This window comes from Hippocampus guttulatus, chromosome 5 (genome assembly GCF_054856545.1).
Source record: "Hippocampus guttulatus isolate MCC_2025c chromosome 5, RoL_Hgut_1.0, whole genome shotgun sequence".
Classification (NCBI taxonomy): Eukaryota; Metazoa; Chordata; class Actinopteri; order Syngnathiformes; family Syngnathidae; genus Hippocampus; species Hippocampus guttulatus.
Genome location: NC_141265.1, coordinates 12,941,161 through 12,960,461, shown reverse-complemented (window position 1 = coordinate 12,960,461; position 19,301 = coordinate 12,941,161). Strand labels below are relative to the sequence as shown.

General features: G+C 40.7%; 2 protein-coding genes across 5 annotated transcripts in view; both read right to left on the bottom strand.

The window, feature by feature from the left end:
• The window catches only part of cltcl1 (clathrin, heavy chain-like 1), a 29,295-nt gene extending 21,897 nt beyond the window's left edge, over positions 1 to 7,398 (bottom strand). For both annotated transcript variants that reach the window (XM_086110981.1, XM_086110982.1), the window contains exon 1: positions 7,174 to 7,398. In XM_086110981.1, the coding sequence (XP_085967107.1) occupies positions 7,174 to 7,215 (42 nt within the window). In that variant the 5' untranslated portion in view covers positions 7,216 to 7,398. The remainder of the gene's footprint in view (positions 1 to 7,173) is intronic.
• Positions 7,399 to 9,585: 2,187 nt separating this feature from the next.
• Positions 9,586 to 18,361, bottom strand: LOC147205110 (B-cell linker protein). 3 transcript variants are annotated; one of them, XM_086112449.1, is made up of 20 exons: positions 18,316 to 18,361; positions 18,060 to 18,127; positions 16,207 to 16,232; positions 16,107 to 16,135; positions 15,990 to 16,027; positions 15,197 to 15,299; positions 14,421 to 14,491; positions 14,297 to 14,333; positions 13,898 to 13,984; positions 13,228 to 13,256; positions 12,848 to 12,884; positions 12,673 to 12,745; positions 12,428 to 12,458; positions 12,266 to 12,302; positions 11,809 to 11,893; positions 11,630 to 11,667; positions 11,486 to 11,526; positions 11,353 to 11,421; positions 10,375 to 10,533; positions 9,586 to 10,270 (listed from the first exon to the last, which is right to left on the bottom strand). In XM_086112449.1, the coding sequence occupies exons 6-20, from the start codon at positions 15,270 to 15,272 to the stop codon at positions 10,154 to 10,156; spliced, it is 987 nt and encodes a 328-aa protein (XP_085968575.1). In that variant the 5' UTR covers positions 15,273 to 15,299; positions 15,990 to 16,027; positions 16,107 to 16,135; positions 16,207 to 16,232; positions 18,060 to 18,127; positions 18,316 to 18,361; the 3' UTR covers positions 9,586 to 10,153. The 3 variants fall into 3 exon arrangements, with proteins under 3 accessions (XP_085968575.1, XP_085968576.1, XP_085968574.1); XM_086112450.1 differs by having other exon boundaries at positions 18,269 to 18,316; XM_086112448.1 differs by lacking the exons at positions 18,060 to 18,127; positions 18,316 to 18,361 and adding an exon at positions 17,919 to 18,051.
• Between the last annotated feature and the right edge of the window lie 940 nt (positions 18,362 to 19,301).

Below are 19,301 nucleotides of genomic sequence, written 5' to 3'. Positions count from 1 at the left end.
GCTGGAGTGTTAAATTCCAGTAAGAACTGGTCTTTGGTAACCAAACGGTTTAGGGTGGAGTGAGTGACTCACCACAAGAAACACCCCCCGCCACCCACCGCATCCACTCCTTCGAGACCGAAAATCAAAGCTCAGCTGCAGCAGCCAGTCACAAGTGCCGCACAAACTACATCCAGTCGAGCGATACACCCTCACACATGCATACACATGTTGGACCTTCCCATTTCAGCAGCTTCATTTGCCAGACCCACATACTTGAGGCAAAAATGTTGAAAAAAACTAAACGGTGAACAAGTTTGCGATGACACAGCATTGACGGTATCTGGTGAGTCATTGGACAGACTGGGGCGGATGCGCTGCTGACGCCTCACATAAGCTGCGGTAGCTTTCGAACGCATGAGCAGATGAAACATACACAACTGAGACGGAACTGAAAATTGCACAATTTTTTATTGCAGACGTTGAAAATAATTAATTTGTATGGTATAACCTTACGCGGCAACTTCAGTGGGATTGAACACAAGTAGGGGTGCAGCTATCAAATATTCTTGCATTCGACTATTCTACAATTTACGGCTGTCACTATCGAATATTTTTATAATCGATTATTCTACCGATCTATTATTAGATCTGTTATTTTGCATTAAAGTGTATTGTAAAGCCATTTTTCCTGATTCCTCTTTGTTAACCAACGATTGCTATTTATTTTGTATTATTTAGTGATTAAAAAAACAACAACATCATTTGAGCAATATCACCTGAGAAGAATTGATGTTGTACTCGCCATCCTTTTGAAACTGATTCAGTTACTGCTTCAGTCACTGTTTTCCAAAGTAAAAGCAGATGTTTGCAAATGTCTTATTTTGATGAAACACACAAAAAAAAATCTGTTTGCTTTCATAAACTACGACGGGAATTGGAGAATTACTCAGCAGACCATTTTAAGTCACACAATGGCTGGAAACGATTACTCAGTGACTAAATAGTTGCACATTAATATGAGGATTATCTACTTGTCGATTTTGACACCTATTCTACTATTATTTATTAATTGTTGCAGGCCATATTTAGTGTTTGGTGCTGGTCTTGATGGCATCAGATTGTCTTCACTTGGCACGGCAGTCTAAAGCGGAAGTACACCTTTGAAGGACAGTTCTGGCAGTCAGTAATGACAATAAAAACATGGTGTTGATTGCAAGCATATTTTCGGTGGCTGTTTGGCCACACGGCCTGGCATGCTATGCAAGAGAACACTGGGGATCTCTATTTTAAAAGTCAACAATGTCATAAAGTGATCTTATGAGGATGTCAAACACCGCATTTGTTATTTCCAGATATCAATTATCACCGTGCGACCACAGTGGAAACGAATGCCACATCGTGGTTGACGGTTCCAAATTACACTGCGGCTAACAAAACTGAACTGCAAGTATAGCTCGGGGTTTTCGTTGTCGTGATCACCCTTAGTACTTGCGTATGTAAATCGCAAATAGTTAACAGACGAGCCAAGAAAAATTCCTTTAAGTTTTGGTTGAGATTTCTCTTTTTGTATTGCTTAACTGCAAGCTAGTGTGTGTATGAAAAAGTATTTTGGCGTTTACAGTAAGAAAATAATCATGTCTGAGAAGGATGCTGGCGCAAGTTCAAATTAGTGTATGAATGGCTGAATGAATGACACAGACGCTCTTTAACGTCGCAGTTCATTCACAGGCGTGGCCCGTTAGACACACGCATGATGAAATCAACTTTTCCGCCACATCCTGAGGAGGGAAAACCTGATATAATTTGCTGACCTGGTCTGTATATCACATCCGAAAGAATGACACGGGCCCGCGGTTCTATCAGTCCAGATGCGTCTGAGCGGTTTTAGCAGCCACAAGAGCGCCAGGTCGGTTTGGGTCTCACTCAAAACGACACGGGCGGTTTGGAGCCGGCGGCCATTTTATACTTTGTGCAAAGGCAGCCAAGCAGCAAAGCCACATTAACCTCAGTTGGCTGTCATGTTAGCAAGGCCTTCCACAGATGTTTTGCGCCGTTTAATGGCCGCAGTGATTTATCGTTGCCTAAAATCATCGCTCTACTGTACGGATCCAGCGTAATTTACGTGAACTTGGGGTCACGCGCATTCAACCAATCGCAGATCCAACCGGTCGGCAGGCATGTTGTTTGAACAAACATGGAAATAGGTCCGTTGTTGACAGACGCACTAAACTTTTGCTGAAACGAAAACATGAGATATACTGCAGTCATTCTGAAATGAGTTCAGTTATTCTCGCGACGTGATTGCATATAAACTAAATACAGTTTGCGTAGATGGGGGCAAATCTGTACAACTACAACCTAACACGGCTTAATCACATACGTGGCCCTAATTCAGAATAACAGAGAGGAGAGGTAGGAGGGGGTAGAAATATTTTGGAGGAATGAGATGATGCTCCTCAATCTCATTTCACGGAGACATCGAAGAAAAATGATGTCACGTCATCGCGGCCGTAGCAAAGGAACCGTCTCAGTGGTTGAATTACAACTATCACCACAAACATCCTCTGTGCTTTATGTTTCAGGGGCGGGGTTAAATAGAAAGTACGGTAACAGTGTTACTCTAAACAACTTTGCAGATTCACGGACAAATGTCAGTAACGGTAGTCTGCCAAGCACTCTCCCCTGCTCACATGCGGAGAGGATTTGGCTTTTGATGATGTATTGGTCAGCTGCCAACGGACTGTTCATACTGCAGATGCATATCTGATTTATATCCACAGATAAAAGAGGCCCCATTCTAATCTGAAAAAAAAAATCGGAATTGTTCAAATGGTGTGGCTGTGGAAGTGACCTGCAGCATGACTTGGACGTTTCCCTCTTAATTATACAACACAATTAAGCAAATGAGACAGAATGATCTGCTGCCGATGAGAGTTCTTCCAAAACTAAAACAATACAGCTATTCCTCATTGTTAAATGCGGCCCAGAAAAAAAAATATACATCAAACCGGACCGTGCAGTGGTTCTAGGCCTACGTTACACCTTTGAACTCTGACCCAGACAGCAGAAAGAACAGTAAATAAAAGGCCTGGAAAGAAAATACTAAACAACTTGAGGCCCAAAGTCTCCCGGTTCGAAATTCCAAGCATTTTTCAGTCTGCTGGAGACAACTTTGTTCACTGTATGACTGTGCCAGAGCGGGATTTCTTGCAGTTGGCTTACCATCTTCAGCCCAGGAGTACACAAAGTTGAAAGTCATTTGAACTAATAACCCTGCGATTGCCACAGAGGGCACCGCCTGCATCACCAAGCATCATTGAACATAGAGGAACCTACAAGCACTGTAGGCAGTCATACTTTGGTGGAGAAAGGATCTTTGGCTGGCAAAAGTGGGGCTGCCGGCCAGAAGAAGAAGGCGGGGAGAGAGGGGAAGGCGGGGGTTCTGTGCTTTTTCTTGTGAAAGGCCATTTCACTGCCTGCTGTTCCCATAACAACAAGCTACAGACGAGGGGCGGTGGAGGGGGTACGTCACAAAGTTTTCTGGCAGCACGACGGCAAGAAGAGGGGCTGCTCCGGGCCATCATGGTAGAAATAGTTCCTCCACAGACAAGCGGATAACTGTTAATTTATTCCACTTTCTAACCCCCAGACTGTTTCAAGGGCCATTCTGTGACTTTTTTTTCAAGGAGTCTGCCAAGCAAAAAACACTAAGCCTTTTCTGACTCTTGTATTTTGTTCTGGCAGTATGGAAACGAACTGAAAGACCGTATAATACTGCTGACCAGGTTACGTATTGTCTAAGAGCTGCGTTGTGGAGAAATCTTGTCTTCTGTTGTAACCATTTCAAATTTTAGTGTATCTTAATTTTTCTTGTAAATAATACCCGATCGCGTGACAAATTCTAGGCATATGCAGGCAGTGGGGGTGGTATATAAATGTGTGTGCGTGTGCATGATATGGTACTGATCAAAAAAAAGAAAAAAAGAAAGAAAAAGAAGGGCATTGACTGAGTTTCTAGGTATTTTCTTCATTAAAGCGACAGATGGCAATTAACAACCAATCGCCATATGTGGCGAGCATAAAAATGCTAAACACCCTCAGGTGATCCCAGTCAGATGATGACAGGAAGTGACCTTGAAACACTTTGATTCTTGCTCCTCTTTCATCTATAACTGCTTCAAACAACAAAGCGTATGCAGAAAAAGTGGTTACGATTGCACGACTGTCTGTGTCCTAATGTGTTGTATTATTTTGTCATTTTATGTTAACTGTTCTTTTCAAGTACAACTTTATTGTCAAATGCGCTGTATGTGCAACATACAGCACAGATGAAATTTCCTCCCTCTCAACCAAACAACAAGATGATTTTGATGGCGGCGCGGGCACCCGCTGCGGCTCCTCTCTCTCCCGAGGAAAGAAATTTCATCTGTGCTGTATGTTGCACATGTAGCACATTTGACAATAAAGTTGACTTGAACTTGAACTTGAAATGTACTTGCTGAGATTCTGCAGGCAGCTCCAGAAACAAAGATCTCAACCGGTTGCTGTAATCAATGGGAAAACTGCATCAAAATATTCCAGGAAAAAGAGCTGCAAATTGTGAATACAAACTCCTATCAGTGCCAAAACTGATCCAACCGTCTGCAAGCACAGTTATACTGTCCAAAGCAAAATGCAATTCGGTTCATATGTGTATACGGATCCTTCGTTAACGAGGGCCCCAATACCATACTGACCGTTTTACATTTGATTGCTTCATTATTATGGCCTAGAAGCATTTTCATACAAATATTGACCATAATTATGACCACAGCGGTTCTCACTTGTGTATTGTGTGTATAAGTGTCAAACTCAAGACTTCACTTCTTGGAAGTTAAAAGAGCGCATCACCAACTAGATGGGAAAACATCTTTTTTAGAAAAGTTGCAATGCACAAACCCCTCAAAACTGGCAGGACAGGCATCAGCACAATTCCGCAGAAATGCAGGGGGAAAAAGTGAACTAGCGAGATGAGTCAAAACTGACCATATTCGAGACAAGTCAGCGAGTGTATGTGTGTGTGTGTGTGTGTGTGTATGTATGTGTGACATTCGTCAGGAGAGCAGCACAACACATGTCTGACCCTGACAGAGAAGGGTTCTAGGTTCCCGTGTGCCACAGAGTTCTCTTTAAAAATAAAAATGGTACCTGTGAATCAAACAAAAAACGGAAACAAACAACTGCAATACTCCATGTTAAGGCCTTGTCAAATTACACTACTTTTTTTGTCAGAGTCAGAGTAAACAGGTAAACATCATTCTGTGTCTCGGACCGGGAGAGTTGTCACACTACAGGTCCGTCAACAAACCAGACCCCACCCCGGTTGTTGCGTCTTTACGTCAAGACTTAGTCCATCGATGCAAGTCTGTCGGGGAGCTGACAAACAGCTGTCAGTCATGTCGATGGAGGCATGACAGTATGTACACGTGCCTTGTTTCCATGTTAAGAAACGGCAAAAAAAAAGGGAGAATAATGTAGGAACACACTACATGGGCTATGATGTGTCAAGACAACACATAATTGGCTACAAGACACTACGTCTGTCTGCGGCCTGTCTGTCGGCTCAAAATCGGGCTAAATTGGTGTCGTCTGACGTCGGCTTGAGTCGATGTGATTTATTCTAAAACATTAGCTCACAATAGCTGACTGAGCTTTAGGCGACGGATCTTACAGTATAGTAACAGAATGTCTTTGGCCATTTGTAGTCACCATACATTTTTAAGCGTGCCACAGCATATACTAAATATGACATTTGCTGCCAATAAATTAGTTTTATATACTGTAGGGATTTGCTAATTAACCATTTCCAAGTCACAATATTTAACTTCTTCAGAATACTGTGGTGAAGAAAGACAATTAATGTTGATAAGCAAAAACTGTTTCCTACATGTTCGGCTCTGTACTAGAATCCAAATTGTGACCACATCAGATGAATGTTTCCCAAAGTTACAGCTCTCCAAATGGTCAGCTTTAAACAGTTTGCTCCCGTTTGGGTTCTGAATGAAGAAATAGCACATGGCTGCTCTTCAGTGCAGGGGCAGATATTTTCTGTTAGTTTGCAGGTTCTCTGAACAGACCAAAATCTTGCAAAACCCTAGACCATTTGCCTTGTAGAAAACTGTTCAAGTAGCAGTTTAAAAAAACACACACACTAATATTTAAACAATATGCAACTGCTTGATTGACTCGTTTTGGTGAGCTTGATAAATTAAAACAAAGCATTCAAAGTGGCCCTTGGATCCTTTGATTTTGTTGAATGTGATCCTTTGATTTTTCTGAATGTGGCCCTCTAAGGAAAATGTTTAGACACGCCTAATTTAGAGTCATCAATTACTCTGAGAAGCATGTTTTGGGATTGTGGGAGGAAATAAGCAAAATACACGTACAGGCAAGATTCTCATCCTGAACTTCAGTTCTGAGAGGCAGTTACACATTCACTTTGTATTTCAGTCGCTATCCTATGAGCCAAGTGATTCTCAAAGTGAGGGTACTATACTCGTACAAGGTGGTACGAGTGGAAAGAATCACTGCCTAATAATAGTTCAGTTTGCCTTTAATCTTTAGGAGCTGTTTGGTTTTTTTTTTAAACATTTGCTTCAAAAATATATTCTGGTACAGTTATGTAACTTATATACAACACATTTTTATGAGAATCATTTTAGCATTTTTCTCCTATACTTTATAGAAAAGTATAACAGAACAATTTATGACAATGCGAATCAAACAGAGTAATGCTTTGAAGTTCCAGAGCTAGGAAGGATGCTGCTGCAGAGCATGACAACATGGAAGCCCATTTAGAACCATTTAGTCTCAGGAGAACAGCTGAGCTGGTTCCACTGCAATCTAAGTGTCAAAACACCACAAGTGACTGAACTGGCGTAGACGCGTGCAGTTTACATGACAGTTGCTTTTTTTTTTTTTACGTATCAGCAGGTAAAAAAAATGACCCGCACAGTGCAGTGTTCAATTTCTCCCAAGTCATCCTTTGGCTAATCCAGGCCTGTGGCTATATTGAGCAACAGCCAGCAGCTCTGTTTTCACATTCCCAATTAAATGCGACATGTGCCGCATGTGTGCCGACACAAGGGCGAGGAAATGCCCCAAAGAGGAGGAGAGGAGGGGGTTCGTTTTTATGGAGCGTTTTTGCCTTACCTGCAGATGTTCCTGGAATCGTATAGGCAGTATCTGTGACATTTCGAGACGTTTCTCCGCCAAAAGGCTCCTCGCAGAAAGGAAAGGGGGAAAGGGGGGCAGCCAGAAAGGATTTGGAGGTGCTCTTTTGAAGTGTCCGCTCCCAACGTCCCCTAAAAAGTAGAATATATAGGAGACAAAGAGAGTGGGGAAGACGTTCGAATCTCACTCTCACGCAGCGTCTGGTGCTCCCATTCAGAGCCCCCTGGAGTCAGTCATGAAACCGGCCGCACCTCCGCCAAGAAAACTAGTCCACGTTAACGCTCAAGATTCGCATGGAACCGCACCATGGTGTGCCCCCGGAAGAAACACGCGCGTGCTGGGAAGTCCAAAAATGAAAATCCACGTCGAGACAGTGTAAGACGTGAGACGAGTGAACACCTAGAGTATTTTTTCTCACGGCTGTCAACGCAAGATTAGGAGTGTAGTGCGTGTACCTCTATATCCTTCCGCCGTAGACCTCCTCCGTCTACTCCTCAACCCAACCTTCCAACTTTCAATTCGTCAGCCCCAGCATTGAATCAAACACACAAACGCATTCACGAACACGCGTTATTAAGTCATTTAACATTTTTAGAGTGTATTAAATTCTGGGTCATGACAGAGAGTACCCCACCGAAGGTGTGGTTTTCAATTTCATTTTCATAAATAGATACATAAATAAACGGTGACATACCATACGTGCCTAATAATAATTATTATTTTGCAGCCGTCCGTCATTTGTCAAGGGGTTTACATTTCAGAACATCCCCGCTGCGGTAGACAAAGCCGCAAAGTAGTGACCAGATTATTGAAGGTAAAACTTCATACATATAAAGTCACATCAAAATTAGTGTGAGTTTATGTCACCATCTATCTGGCTGTCCGTCCGTCCATTCACATTTGCCACATCAATTAGTAAGAGGGTATTTTCATTTACCACGCATTTTTTTGTTCAAACTGTATACATTGCAAAAAGTGTTCATTTTGAGTTAATCTGGATCATTTAAGGGGTTTACTTGCCTTTAAATTGTAAATACAACCCCATTTGAAAGTCACAATACTTGAGGTACAATTAGTGCACTGAAGTGACTCAGATTCACAGGATGTGAACAATGCAGATCCAGTCAAAGAGTAGCCCTGACTATTTAAGTTTCAAGTTCCACTGCTGGAAGTTACGTTTAAGTGTACTGTCATCTTTTTAATAGATGGAACCAAGTAATCTGATATGGTTCAGATTCACATTTGTACTTTGCAGGCATGTTTCACATTAACACTTGTTTAACTGCAGTCTCTGTGTGGAGGTAAAGGCGGTGTACTGGTGACAGTACACAACATCCTCTTGCGACCACCTAGTTTTGAGAGGAGTGGCTCTGTCCTATGCAAATGAGCCACTGATCACTCTGTCTTACTGTACAATGCACAGTACGGCTTTTACTATTATGACGGCAGTGAGTGTTGCGATTAGGCGAGTGGCTACTTGTTCGTAAGCAGACCTGTGGTCCCCGTAGAGAAGAAGTAAAAGCATCATTTGTATTTTCGCTCATTGAGTCAGCACTTCACCATCGATTCAAATATTTTATTTTTCATTTACCCCGGAAGTGTTTTTCCTCATGTTTTTGGATCTGGCTATAATGACTCCTCTGGGTAACAATAATCTGAAAAATGGCTTCAAAACAGGAATTGAGAACTTTTACTATCCCATTAAAATTATTTTGAGAATTAAAAACAAGTCATAAATCGTAATAATAAAAATAAAATAATTGATTTGCAGTCCTGGTCCACCAAGAAAATGTAGTTAAATGTGGATGGATGTAGTTATCCATCCTTATTATTCCGTACCGTTCTTATCAATGGTGATCACAGGATGTTCTTGAGCTCCGGTCTGGGGAATACACAGCACGTCATCACAGCAGAATGCCTCACACCCAGCTGCCAAATTGCAGCGTCTCCAGGAAGCCATTCAGTGTTCATTATTAGGCTATACCAGCCACTGCAGCAACCTCACAATTCACAAGTGTTTCATTTAAAGAGACATTATGTTGCTCTGCTCCTCTAAAACACAAGCAAAGGAAAATAACATGGCAGCAGCTGCTTAGCCGTTACTGGATGTGACTGGATAATTTAATGATGCTTCCACTCCATCTGATTTATCAGTGTGTTTTTGTGTGTGTGCGTGCGTGTGTGTGTGTGTGTGTGTGTGTGTGTTTACAGTCTTCCTTCCTGACCTCTTTTACTGTCTGAACTCTATCTTGAATCTGTTTATTTGTAAGTATGCCTGCCTTTGGATCAGGTCAAACTTGTCATTTAACCTTTCTTATTTTTCCACCCGGACTCAGCCTACATGTGATAAAAATAGGAAGAAAAAAAAGGAGAGGAACAGGAGACGATGTGTTTAGTGCAGAAAATGTATATTATTGGAATGATTAGAACGTCAGATCATTGCTTTATGCAATTACTGCAATTGGGTACAGGATTTGAAATACACTCAAAAGACATGCCAAGAGATAAAAGAAAAAAAGACATTTTATGGCTTGACTTCCCCTTTAAAGGATCGATACTTGGCTTTCCACACCAACACTCTGGCTAGAGGTGTCCTATTGAGCCAATGTGCATGATTAAGTCTGCTCAGATGAGAAGCTAAACTTCTAAAACAATCAGAACAATCCAGATGGCATTGATTCAATGCCCCGAGAATCCAATGACCTGGCTAAATAAGAATATTTTCATGCATCACTAAAGGGAGGCTGGAGCCGAGATTCGAAACATGGACTCCAAAACTGTGTGGCAGACTTGTTCATCACTTGTCTAGCAAGTCAATTTTCCATAATATGTCCCCTTATATGCAGCTCTGCAAGGGTACCTAATGCTGCGAAATGTAATTACATGTAGTTTTTGTGTCCAGTAAGGTGTGACAACATTTTCAGTATAAATTTCATATCTGATTCTGTAAAATGTGATGTTAACAGCACAAGGTGTGAGATAAATAGACTGCGTGCCTGGCCTGGCTCTTGCTGTCAATCAAATAGAGCTGGTTCTTCTTATGGTGCATGACTATCTCTTCCAGGGTGGTGAAAACCTGATGGCGGACAGAAAAAATCTGATCACTGTGTGTGCACGTGTGTATGTTTGACAAATGTATATCGAGATTCTACAAATCTACACCATCCAATCTGAGTTTACCTCTTCACTTTTCTTGCCCTCCTTTCCCAGAGCGAAGCCCTGCATCTCTTCCAGGAAGCGGACGGGAATGTTGTAGACCTTTTGATGGTAGAATACAGCAAGGGTGAAAGGTTGCCGGGCGTTCTGTGCCGAGCTATGACGGATGAGGAAGGTGCCGTCCTACAGTGAGGACAAAGAGATCAACAAATCACCGCAATTGGGCTCCAAGATCAATACAGATGCATCTCAATAAATGTCAGCATCGTGGAAAAGTTGATTTGTTATGTTGTTTTGCTTTATGTAATATACAATATTTTAGTTTTCGAGTTTTTAGTCATAAAAAAAAAAGAAAATCCATAAATCTGACTCTGTGTGTCTTTATGTGAAATCCACTTTTTTTTGATTGAACTACTGAAATAAAAATCTAGAAAAGGTTTCCATCCATCCGTCCATTTTCCAATTCGCTCTATCCTCATAAGGGTGGCAGGGGTGCTGGAGCCTATCCCAGGCGTCTTCAGGCAGTAGGCAGGGGACACCCTGTACTGCTTGCCAGCCAATCGCAGGGCACACACAGACGAACAACCATCCATGCTCACACTCACACCTAGGGACAATTTAGAGTGTTCAATCAGTCTGCCATTCATGTTTTTGGAATGTGTGGGGGGGGGGATCGAAGTACCCGGAGCAAACCGACGCAGGCCCGGGGAGAACATGCAAACTCCACACAGGGAGGCCAGAGCTGGAATTGAACCCAGTACCTCTGCACTGTGAGGTCAACGCGCTAACCACTGGGCTACCGGGCCGCCCAGAAAAGGTTTTCCCTTGTTATTTAAATTTATTGACATGCACATACTGTTTTATACTGTTTATCTTGTTTTTTTAAACACATTTTAATTCAACCATCATTAATATGTGCCTCCAAAGTTGCCCCAAACTTTAAAAAAACGCAGTTATGCATGTGGTCTTTCAAGATCTTGAAACATGAAAGGATTACAATACCTTATTGACTCTCCGTAAGAGATCCTCTGCTGTTTTCCTGCTGCAATCACCAGCAAACCAATCTTTGTCCTACATGATATCACTTGAATATAAGTCGACATGTCTCCATTATGCAACTTGTTTTTTTTTTTACCTCATTCCCGGATTGTTTGGTTGTTCTCCCACCACCAGAGACTCCAAATAGAAAATAAAATGTTTTTTTATTCCAACTCTAAAAACCTGTAATTTATTAAAGTGATGATTTATGCATTTTGGGGTGAAAGATAAATGAGCTTACTTGCATGCTTCGTCATCAGCATGTGGGGATTTGCATGGCTGAAATGCAGACCAAAATGTTAATAACAAACAAAGCTTTAGTATTCTGTTGGCCTACAAAGTTAAGCCAATATGAATTAAAATGTGTATCAATGTTACACGTATTTAGAGTACTTTATCCGATTGCACTTGGTTACTGACCTGAGCATAATGTCCTTTCGACTGGCTGGTAGAGGGGGCTTAAAACCTTCCGCTGGTGAGGGCAGTTTGGAGGTGACGGGTCTTCCTTCAAAGTTAGGAATTGAAATGTTTGGATATGTTGATTTTCTTAAGCATCACTGGATTATCCCATTAACAGTAGATATAAAAAGTCTACACACCCCTGTGTGAATGCCAGGTTGTGATAAAAAAAAAAAAAAAAAAGAGCCGAGACCATAATTTTAAAGCTTTTTCCAGAATTAATCTGATTTCTTTTTAGAATATTTATAATAACAATGACGATAATGTGGTTGCACCAAAAGAACGCCATACCGACTGTAGAGTGAGGTGTGGAGGCAGCATCATGTTTTGGAACTGTTTTTCTTCAGCTAGAACTTGGCAAAAGTGAAGACTTGTTATATCCATTGTAAAAAATAAAAAGGAAGAAAAGCATTTCTACCTGATTTTACCTCTGTGAAGGAAGGCAGGACAGAATTCTGAAAGGAAGGAAATAGATGTAACGGTGTGCCATAGGAAGAAGCTGCACTACGTTCTGTTAACTATATGAATGGGAATGAAAGGTTCCAATGTCTTCAACGGGAAGCGAAAATGGACAACTCACTGACTTTGCTCTTGGAAGCGGAGGCTTCATTCTGCAGGATGAAAGCATGTCAGGCTACATGTAGTGCAATATGACTGTGTACTGTACTGGTTGCCACCCGATCGCAGGGCACACATTGACGAGCAACCATCCGCGCTCACACTCACACATGAGTATAGCAAAATAATTGATACATCTGGACTGTATTAGATTGTGCAGGTGCACCGAATATTGTGGCCGTGTATCAGTGATAGATAGGGACATACATGGGCGAATGCGTCAGTGACGTATTGGTGGATGATGACATTCTCACTGGGCCACGGGGGGTTGGAGGGCAAGCTGAGGGACAGGAAGGGAATGAAATTCAGATCTGGAAGACTTTTCATGCAAACTATGCAAACATTGAATCAAGATAATCTAGTCCACATTCATGCGCCCTACCAGCTGCTGGTTCTAAATACAGGTCGTCGTTAGCCCTCTGAAACATGAGAACACACAGCGTTTGATGTATGAGAATGGCACTGTACTGTACGGTGGACAACATTTGACTTTAAAACAGGCCCGTTTTATTCTGGAGATTTGATTCACATAATGGATATAAAAAACACCTAAAAGAAAATCAGATATGAGTCTCATGTAAATGTTTTGTAAAGTTTAAAAATGAGCTTTACACAGTTGCGTATACATCTTGTGCATTTCCCTTTTTGTCGCTGGACAATTACAATGAGAGTTGATACTGAAAAGAATTTGTTGTTGTTTTAGATATTCATGATGTTGCACCATGCATAGAATATTCACATTTTACATTTTAATTAATTTACCTGCTCTTCATTTGGATCCAGATAGACATCTGAAATGCAGACAAAAAATTTAGATAGAGAAAGATGACTGGTATATAGTGACATGGATAGAAACATAGATGGCAAGAACCAGCTGTAGAGCTAATGGATGTTGTACAGAGATAGTTAGATACAACACAAAACACAAAAAAAGTCTCCATATAAAAAATATATATATACCTGTATATATATATATATATATATATATATATATATATATATATTTATTTATTTATTTTTAAACCCAACCAAGAGAAATATTTTCAAAACATTTCCCACCAATAATGTGACCAACAGAAACATAGCTAGCTAGCCGCCGGCCAGCCAGCCAGCCAGCCAGACAGCCAGACAGACAGACAGATAGATAGATAGATAGATAGGGGGCAATATCTCTCTGCCGAGCTTTTACTGCTGCACAAAGACACATGGGGACGCCATCAATGCAAGATTCTGCTACACCAACTTCAACTCTTCATGAAAAGTCTTCCATGAAGAGTTGAAGTTGCCCTTTTTTCATCTCCCTATGGGGTCATCGACCAGCTGTCCCGATACATTTGTCCACCCGGTGTAGGAGAATGCATGCTTATATTAAAAAAAGATGTTATGCTTGCTATTAAAAAAAAATTGCGTTAGTTGACATGAATGACTGCACCTTCCTCAATGGTAGACGTAAGAAAGGGAGCAGGAGGCGGCGCCATCTTTTTCCTGCCAGGCTTCTCGTTTCTGTCGACCTCAGGAGCTGAATGATTACAAAAGATTCAACATCATGTTCAAAATAACTTTTTTATTTATCTCTTCTATGAAAGACCTGGCCCATACGTTCATTTAAAAAATTTAATATGGCCCTAAGAACAAAAATGTGCCCATCCCTATGTCAGAGTCTTCAGTGTACCAAGCATGCATATTCGAAATATTGGAGGAAGCTAGACAAAACCCAAGCACATGCAAAATCCAAACCCTCAGCCTTTGAAGAGAGGCAAATGTGCGAACCACTATGCTCTACAGTGTATACTATTCGACCATGCCACTGTAAGCTGTGTGTGTTACTTACGTTTCTTGCCGTTAAACTTCTTAGCCTGCTGATGAGGCTTTTGTACAAGACAGAAGGTAAGGATTTACAAATATATTGTAAAATGACCAGAAAGAGACAGACACGACACATTTGGTGTCTTTACCTGAAGTTTTCCACCCGGTCTTGATGTGGGCGCAGCCGCCCGTCGTGGGACTGCATCACTGGGGGTTCGTTCTGAAAAAAATTACAAACGTGGTAAATATTTTCTTTAGCACTTGTCTATTCCAGCTGACCTTGCGCAGGAAGTGGGTACACCCTCGACTAATATTAATCACGGGGATCACAAACAACCACTCACACTCGTATTCACTCCTGTGGACATTTTTTCAGTTTTGAATGAAAAACATACATAGGTGAATGGAATTTTTTTTTAAAATTCACACTGCATCAACTGAATGTTGTGCTTCTCTTTCTGGTGTACTCGCCTTAGCGACCTTAGGACAGTTTAAGACAGACAGATGTACTGTTCAATGAGGATGAAAAATATATGACTGAGCATATATGACCATTTGTGTTCAACCTGCTGCTGAAAGGGCTAGAGCACTGCATCATAGGTGATAATTTGCACAAACAACAAATTATCAGCCTGAAAGGCTAAGCTATGCAGTTTTTTGTCTTTGTTTTCTTTCCCTTGATGGTCACCTTCAACCGGCAAGGACAATACATGGCTTGAAGACTCTTTTTGTCGAACTATTCACTATTTGGCAACGTGCAGATTATTGTCAAGTAAATTGAATTGAATTCACTGCCACCACACAGCGCTCATATCTGTCTGCGCTCACATGTCAAAGCAAAAAAATTGGATTTTCAAGAGGGTCATTCGTTTCTCAAGGCGCCACTGTACAACGATTCTCTTTGTGTGTGAGCGAATGTTCTTACCTATATAAACGTTCTCTTCGACTTGCCTCGGCGGGACTGTGACAACTGGACGCTCGCAGGGAGGGACTTCATACATGTCACCCTCCTCCTCATCCTCTGGCCACTGAAACGTTTACAGTCCACATTGTTGCCTCTCCAATTTAGTAAGAACATCCATCCATCCATTTTCTGATCTGCTTGTTCTCAGAAGAGTCGCGGAGCGTGCCGGAGCCTATCCCAGCTGTCTTTGGGCAGTAGGTGGGGGACACCCTGAACCGGTTGCCAGCCAATCACACGGCACGCATAGATGAACAACCATCTGCGCTCACACTCACACCTAGGGACAATTTAGAGTGTTCAATCAGCCTGCCATGCATGTTTTTGGAATGTGGGAGGAAACCAGAATACCTGGAGAAAACCCATGCGGTCACGGGGAGAACATGCAAACTGCAAACAGCAAAGCCGGAGCCGGAATCAAACCCTGCACCTCTGCACTGTGAGGCCGACATGCTAACGAGTTGACAATCGCGCTGCCTGATATTATTCTAGAAAATATAAATCTAAATTGTCCCTGCATCAATTGTAAGTGTAAATACAAGGGTGATTTGTCGTTTGTCTATATGTGCCCTGCGATGGACTGGTGACTTATTTTGAGTATTCCCCACATTAGTGATCCTGGGATAGGCTCTAGCTCGCCTGTGAGTCAAATGAGGGCAAGCACTGTGAAAAAAATTTTTTTTGACCATGATAATTTCATTATTTGTGAGTCGAGTCTGTCAAGAAAAAAAAGCTGACATTAAAACACTTTACTTACAACTCCCTGCTGTTTCCACCCAAAGTCCTCGTTGTTGCCTGAAACAATCATGGAGTTTGGAATGTAGCGCTACACACAAAGTGATATAATGCACTTTTTAGAGGGACGTTATGTCACCTGTCCTCCTAGGTGGTGCTGGAGCGCCGCTGAGAGGAGATGAAAGAGGCTTGGCTCAAAACTTTACACAAGAGTAGACATTTGAGGTCGTCATACTTACATGCTCTTCAATTTGCCAAAGAAACTCTGCAAGGAGCAAAAAAATTATTTGGCTATTTCAATTTGTTCGCTTCAAGTTTGTGCTCTCATGAATGCATGCCTCCCTCATTGACTTGTCTTTACTAGTCAAATATTATGAGTCAGGCAGAAGCTCTCCCTGATGGATAAAGACACTTTGTTCGGGGAGGAAAAATCAATGTTGGATACATCTTAATGTGGCAGAACAATCCCCCCTCCCTCCAAAAAAATACATTAAAAATCTCTTACTGTTTATCCATAAGTAACATGTTGTGGTTGTTGTTGTTTTCATTTGCTATTGTTGAACAGCCACATATTCCTCATGGATATGTAGAGAAAGGAACCATATTAGGTCATGGTCATTTAAATAAAAATTTCAGATGACAACTCTCTTATAATGGTTTATGTTCATTAGAATTACTGTATACTGTTTCTGAATCTTGTTACATTGACAAGAAAACGGAAAAACGGGTGATTTGCAAACACTATTGTACCTCAAGTATACTATGACAATTTGTATTTTAATTATTAAATATACAAATAGACCTTGGTTATATTTTATGAGTAGACTAAGATGTGTGATGAGTAACCTTTTTGTTTGAAATGAATGCATTGTGTTCAGTGCAATACACAGCTTATTATTTTGTGTCACTGTGCTTGTATACAAACATCTTTTTCTTTTCAACCTGTGCTTCAGTACTGGAAAATAGAAGATTAAAAACTGCATCCAACCAGTAAATGAGAGCGACTGTCCAGTCTGTTTTCTCATAGGACTCCACAGGTGTAAATTGTCACGAAAGAAATGTTGACATCGAGTAAATGATTGTAGAAGGTTAAAGGGGGTGATTTTTCTTCTGTTAGGTGTGATCACACTTGTATGTCATCACATAGAAAGTCAGTCAGAGACAATGCTGCCTTTCATGACATAAGAGAACCAGGAAGACATCTGTAGCAAATACAAACTCACTTTTTAAATTATTATCATCAGATTATTCAATCGTAAGTAAAATTTTATATATATATATATACAGTATATATATACTGTATATATATATTTTTTTTTTCCTAAAAGGTGTCAAACTAAAACTATGAAAAGCAGTGGGTATAAGTACGACCACACACACAAAACAACAGTGTCCTCTGAAAGGGGGGAAAGGAAATAAAAACCTTTTAACAATGGAGTGAAATCTGCAGCATTCAAATGATTCATTTTGCATACAAGGGAACTCAGACTCTCTCTACTGTACAGTAGGTTCATACAGTACTGTATGTTGAATTTTAAAAAATCCAGTCATAGTCGTTCTGAATTAACATTTCTGTCAGATTTGTAAAAGACTTCATGCGAGAATTATTGTACGGCACCTTTTTTTTCTACGTCAAAATGAACTATAATTATGATTCATGAATCATGTAATATTATTTGAATATCAAAAGCACAATTTTATATATATATATATATATATAATTCATGAATCATGTAATATTATTTGAATATCAAAAGTACAATTATATATGTATGTATATATATACAGTATATATATATATATATACTGTATATATACACACAAATACTGTATATTGAGAGTGAGAGAGATGTTAACCATGATATTCTAAAAGATCATTTTTACAACGAAGAACATTGTAAAATGAAACGATAAATGATATGAACATTCTGTTTGTCAAATAATACATTACCATTTTCATGATTTGGATTGAAGTCTCTTAACTCAAGCGATGAAGAAATCGACGTCTTTGTTCGGTGTCCCACATGCAAATGCACTCAAGCACACAAAATACGGAGGACAGTTCCAACTCGACTCATTTGCATTTCCTTACCTCCCGTGGATCCACGCCTCTTGACACCGCATATCAGATCATTTTATACAAACTTTTTCATGTACAACCTGCGTAAAAACAGGAAATTAAGAAATTTAACACTGATTTGAGCGGTCACATAAACGGCGGGAAAAGACGGTTTGCATCCACTTCATGTTTTCACATACAAAAATTAATTTAGTTCTATTTCAATGAAAAAAATCAATAACCTTCGTTTTTTTCGCCACTGTACCATATTTGTGGAGTGGATATGTACCTCTGATTGTACCTCTTTCGTCCCTTTCTCTTTCCTCTGAACACCTCGAGCAGGGATTGAAGACACCACCTAGTGGACAAATGAGTTATCCCACCTCTGGTTCTACAGTATGAGGCCAATGAGTCCAGTCTTTTACCATTTTAAAATGTAATTCCGCTCATGTACAGAGATTAGAAGCGCCAAGAATTTCAGCATGTACCTTGAAATGATCTGATTTACTAATTCAAAGCTGACCTGATATGTATTTCAAATAAAAGGCTACTTTAATAAAAAAGACTGCATAGGTATCCCAAACGTATGGCAAAGATATTGGTTTTGCTTTATTTTAAAATAATGTTCTTCTACAGTGGCACCTTGAGATACGAGAGACCCAACTTGGGGGAGTTTATCCAACTATGATTTTGGCAAATCAATTTGCAGCACAACTTGGCAGTGTTTTGGGAGACAGTAATCAATGATTGAAAAATGTTTTTCCTAACTTCCCTGTTCCTGCTGTCAAATAAACTAAGAGAGTCACATATCGATTTAAAGTAACCCATGACTTTACCTGGGTGGCACAGTGGTCGATGAGTTAGCACGTCCGCCTTACAGCTCAGAGATCCAGAGTTAGAATTGGGGCTCTGACCTTCCTGTGTAGGGTTTGTATGTTCTCTCCATGCCTGCACAGGTTTTCTCCGGGTACTCCAGTTGCCTCCCACATTCCAAAAACAAGCATGGGAGGTTCATTGGACACATAGGTGTGACTGTGAAGGGCTGTCCGTTTGTATGTACCCTGTGATTAGCTGGCAACCAGTTCAGGGTGGACTCCGTCTCCAGCCCAAAGACAGATGGGATAGGGTCTAGCACGCCCCACGACCCTTTTGAGGATAAAGTGGGTAGGATAATGGATGGTTGGATTCAACTCCAAAAATAGCATCCTCAATATCATATACATTTTCATTTATATTGCGCTTTCATATCATATAGTGCAACAGATGACATTCTTA

Coding starts and splice junctions, on each gene's coding strand:
- LOC147205110 (XM_086112448.1), bottom strand. Junction 13,985..14,296: donor GAAGTTTAACGGCAAGAAAC/GTAAGTAACACA, acceptor GTAATCATTCAG/CTCCTGAGGTCGACAGAAAC. Junction 11,422..11,485: donor CCAAACAATCCGGGAATGAG/GTAAAAAAAAAA, acceptor GATATCATGTAG/GACAAAGATTGGTTTGCTGG.